The 4,712-nt window shown below is 50.9% G+C and overlaps 1 protein-coding gene across 2 annotated transcripts in view; it reads left to right on the top strand.

Annotated features, from left to right (window-relative positions):
• GRIPAP1 (GRIP1 associated protein 1) overlaps positions 1 to 3,210 on the top strand; it is a 28,973-nt gene extending 25,763 nt beyond the window's left edge. Inside the window, exons 23-26 of one of the 2 annotated variants that reach the window (XM_017888384.1) lie at positions 584 to 706; positions 833 to 926; positions 1,654 to 1,808; positions 2,647 to 3,210. In XM_017888384.1, the coding sequence (XP_017743873.1) occupies positions 584 to 706; positions 833 to 926; positions 1,654 to 1,808; positions 2,647 to 2,739 (465 nt within the window). In that variant the 3' untranslated portion in view covers positions 2,740 to 3,210. The remainder of the gene's footprint in view (positions 1 to 583; positions 707 to 832; positions 927 to 1,653; positions 1,809 to 2,646) is intronic. The other variant, XM_017888385.1, reaches the window with a different exon arrangement.
• Positions 3,211 to 4,712: the final 1,502 nt, after the last annotated feature.

Consider the following 4,712-nt stretch of genomic DNA (forward strand, 5'->3'; position numbering starts at 1 on the left):
AAAAAAAAAAAAAAAAAAAAAAAAAAAAAAAAAAAAAATTTAATGTCATCTAATACTTTGACCTTAACCAGATTTCTCTAGTTGGCCCCAGAATGTCCTTTCTTGCTGGTTTTATGAAAACTAGCATTCAGATTCAGAGCACATGTTACATCTGGTTGTTTTATGACCCTTAAATCTCTTTAGTGTGGTCCCTTTTTACCTGAGACCAACTTGTTGAAGAGGCCAGCCCAGTCACCCCACAGGAAGTATGCTACCTTTTGAGTTTTCTGCTGGCTTCCTGGTGGTATGATTTAACATGTCCCTCTCTCTTCCAGTTTTCCTGTCAGCTGGAATTTAGATCGCATTTGCTTTGGGATCTTCCTTTAATCCTCTCGACAAGGCTCTGATGTGGTTACTCTCTACCCCCGTTTAGGCAGAGGGGAAAACAGAGTCTGAGGGTACCAAGATGGGCCTACAGTTCCATCTTCAGGGCCCACGTTCTCTCATCCACCTCTGGCCTGGTTCTCCTCCCCAGTCCCTGACACCTGTCTGGGGTCAGTGGTGCTGAGCCTGGGTCTGGCCTCTCCCCTTCTCTTTCCTGCAGTCCTTATCCAGCAGCCCTCAGGCCCAGCCCCCTCGGCCAGCAGAGCTGTCAGATGAGGAAGTGGCTGAGCTCTTTCAGCGGCTGGCAGAGACACAGCAGGAGAAATGGATGCTGGAGGAGAAGGTGCTGCCTGCCTGCCTGCCCATCCCCACTTGAAGTGCCCTTGGGGGTGTGGGGTCTGTCCAGGGCCTGCCTCATGTGTGAACGTGTACAGTAGAGGGGTCTCAGGTGGGCTGGGCCATCTTGCAGGTGAAGCACCTGGAGGTGAGCAGTGCTTCCATGGCAGAGGACCTCTGCCGGAAGAGCGCCATCATTGAGACCTACGTCATGGACAGCCGGATCGGTCAGTGCCCCCTTTTCCCTGGCCCTCAGCCCTGGTCCAGCCTTCACCCGGCCCTCCCTCTCCATTATGTGCTGCGGCTTCTCTCCTCTCCTCTCGGAACTCAGCGAAGCTACTGACAAGACCATGGCCTGTGGAGGGGAGAACAGGAAAGCACTGTCTCTTGATCTCGCCTCCTCCCTCTTCTTCCTTTCTCTGTCATCTCTCCACTCTCCATTCTCCAGTGTGTCTCTCTGTCCGCTTTCTCCTTTCCTCTCCCTGTGCCTCATCTTCCTCTCCTCTCTCCCTTCTCTCTTCTCCCTGTTTCTCTTTTTCACCCTACTCCTTCATCTTGTCTCGCTGTCTATATTGTTCTATCTCCATACATTTTCCTTCTCTGTATCTTCATTGCTTTTGCTCCTTTCTTTCAAACCTTCTCCTTCACAGATTTTTCTTTATTAATCAGAATCATACTGACGAACATGTGCTGAGGACTTTCTGTGTGCTCTGTGCTTCACATGCAGTCATGTGCATCTTTCCAGTTCCACAAGTTAGTTATCCTCATTTCTCGGGGCCACAGAGCTAGTGAGTGACAGAGCTAGGTTTCGTATGTCAAAGCCTCTGTCCTCCATGACATGGCTTTTCCTGCTCCCTTCTTCCCTGGTATTCGTCTCCCTCTTTTCTCCTCTGGCTCTGCCTGGCTCTCCTCTGGTTCTGCCGAGGGGGTGGTTTTCAGCCTGGGCCCTTGCAGATGTGTCTGTGGCAGCAGGCCACACAGACCGCAGCGGGCTGGGCAGCGTCCTGAGAGACCTAGTGAAGCCAGGCGACGAGAACCTTCGGGAGATGAACAAGAAGCTGCAGAACATGCTGGAGGAGCAGCTCACCAAGAATATGCACTTGCACAAGGCGAGTGTGGCCTGCCAGCCTACCCATCTGTTCACCCAGCCACCTGCCTACCCAGCCACAGCCCCTGGGTTATCTGCCAGTCCCCTTGCCCACCCACCCAGCCTGTCCTCCCAGCTATCCTCCTACCCACTCATCAACTACCCCATCATGCTCTCATCTTCCACTGTCTCATCAACTTATTATCCATTCATTCCTTCCATGTACCCGCCCATCCATTTATCTACACATTCACCCAACCATTTGCCCAATCTACTACTTACTCATTGTCTACACCATGTCCTGCCACCCATTTCTTGACATATCATTCTCTTATCTACTCATCAATTGCCCCTTGTGTTATCTTTCACCCACCCGGTGACCTGCCTGCCCACCTGTTGATCTCCATCTGTCCTCTGGACAATTCATTCGTCCACCAATTTGTCTACCATAGATCCCCCATGCCCATGAGTCCACACACACATCTTTTTGCCCAACCTGCCGCCCAAAGACTTTCCCCATCTCTGAGAGTCAGAAAGGAGTCAGACCCAGCTCCTGCCTTTGAGAAACAAGCTCACACTTAGTAGAAGAGCAGGTGGCCAGAGTGGTGATGTATCCTACAGCAGCACCATGCTGCAGGAGGCGTCCCACTCCCATATCTGTAGCTCCCCACCCATCCTCATGACTTTTCTGAGCCCAGCCCACTGCTGGGGGTGCTGTGAGTACCTTCCCATCCCAGGCCAGACACAGCTGAGCATTGATTAATGAAAGAGTGTGAAGGAAATCACAGATGATACCCTGCATTTGGCAAGGGAGCAGCCTGTCCCCTTTTCTGGCCCCTGATGGTTCATTTGTTTCTTAGGACATGGAAGTTCTGTCCCAGGAAATTGTGCGGCTCAGCAAGGAGTGCGTGGGGCCTCCTGACCCAGACCTAGAGCCAGGAGAAACCAGCTAAAGACCTGCAGGCTGCACCCACCTCCTCCCCTTCCTACCCCCTAGGATGCCATTCCCTTGGGCTGTGGCGGGGAAATGAAGGCTGAAGCCAAAATCAAATAGCTTGGGAGACTGGACATTAAAGGGACTAGAGGCCTGATGGTTAGTGTTAATGATCCTGTCTTAGGGCAGAGGCCACCAGGGAGTGGGGATCCTGAAGGAAGGGGCAGGGATTTCTCCTTCTTCTTGGTCCTGGCTCCCAAGGGCTTCTGTCTTCATCTCTGCATGAGCTCTCCTTCCCAGAGACCAACTCTTTTTTATTTTATTTTATTTTATTTTTTAATTTATGTCTGGAGCCTGGCTACTCTGCATTTGGGATTGGGGATGTTGGGTGGGTGTGTGGCCCATGTTCAGCGTTTTAGCAACACGTGTGTGTGTGTGTGTGTAAAGGCTGTGCAGCCAAAATACCATCTGGCCAGACGGGCCCACGCACTGACTGTCTCGTCTCATTCTTTTCAACCAGGAGGGACGTGCTGGGGGCAGGGAGGTTCACACCATTGGAATAGGGAGGGAGGTCTCTGGCTGCAATGTTACTCTCTTTTCCTCACCCTCATCCAGCCTGTCTCCATTTACTGCTGACCAGCCCCTCAAACTGAGTGGAGCTGAAATACCTGCAGATATGTACATGGGTAGACATGTATGGAATTGTGGGTATAGATGAGTAGATAGACGGGGGGATGGATAAGTGGTTGGATGGACAGATGGATGAATAAGTGGACAGTTGCATGGATAGGTTGGTGATGGATAGGTTGGGAAATAAATGGATGGATGGATAGGTGGTTGGATGAATAAATGGATAGATAGATTGGTGGGTGGATAAATAGAGGATGGATAGTAGAGATGTAAATGGACAGATGGATAATAGGTCTATGGACAAATGGATGGGTGGATGAATTAGGTAGATAGGTGGATGGATGGGTTTGTGGACAGGTCGGGAGTAAATGGACCAATGGTTAGGGGAATGGATGGATGGGTAGATGAGCTCACGAATGGGAAGGGTAAAGAGTGGGAGAAGAAATGATGAGTGGAGCTATGTACGGACAGCGAAGGGCAGAGGATGTCACCCTGCGTGTATTCCAGGTGGGAAGAGATGGGTGGAGGATGGATACATACAGATAGATTGGCAAATAGTTAGGCAGATGGGGTGAACTTACAAATGGATGAATGAGTGGGTGGGTAGATTAACAACTAAGTGGACAGATGGGTGGGTGGAGGGATGGATAGAGCAATTGGTTGTGTGGGTGGGAGAATGGATGGATGGGTAGGTGGAGGAATGGATGTAGAAATGGACAAATCAGGAGTGTGCCAAGTGGGCAAATGGAAGATTACATGGGTGGGTAATCGGATGAAAGGCTAGGCCTGGCCCTGCGTTACAGTGCCCCTGTCATCACACTCCTTTAATTAAGATTAAGCATCCCTGGTGTGTGCTGTGTCCAGTGCTATCACCTTTCACATCATGTAATGCTCCAAATGATGCTATCAAGTTGGGATAAGTCTCTCCATCTGACAAGTGAGGAAACAATGCAAGTCACTTGCTCAAGGATGCAGCAAGTCAGTGGCAAAGGTGGGGTCTGAACCCACCCATAGCCAACCAAGGCATTCCATAATCAGTGCTCCTGCCATCCAGAAGCAGAGCCCTCTAGCGGAGGAGGTGTGATTTGAGGCCACTGGATGTGGACAGATAAGAGAGACTGCCCCCTCAGAGTGGGGCCTGCCTGAGAGACGACTTGGTAGGGGGGTGGGACCTGGATTGTCCCCCTCTACATTCCCTTTATCCTCATTTCATATCTAAAAACAGGAAGTCGTGTGCTCTAGTCCCACAGCCAAAGTCTTAGAGCTGGGGCTCTAACCCATGCTGCATCCCTCAAGGGGGCAGCTTCGGAAGCTTGGCCATCTAGAGAAACACTCCCCAGCAATTACCCCCGACTCCTGGCT

Source organism: Rhinopithecus bieti, unplaced genomic scaffold, assembly GCF_001698545.2.
Source record: "Rhinopithecus bieti isolate Rb0 unplaced genomic scaffold, ASM169854v2 scaffold_18349, whole genome shotgun sequence".
NCBI lineage: Eukaryota > Metazoa > Chordata > Mammalia > Primates > Cercopithecidae > Rhinopithecus > Rhinopithecus bieti.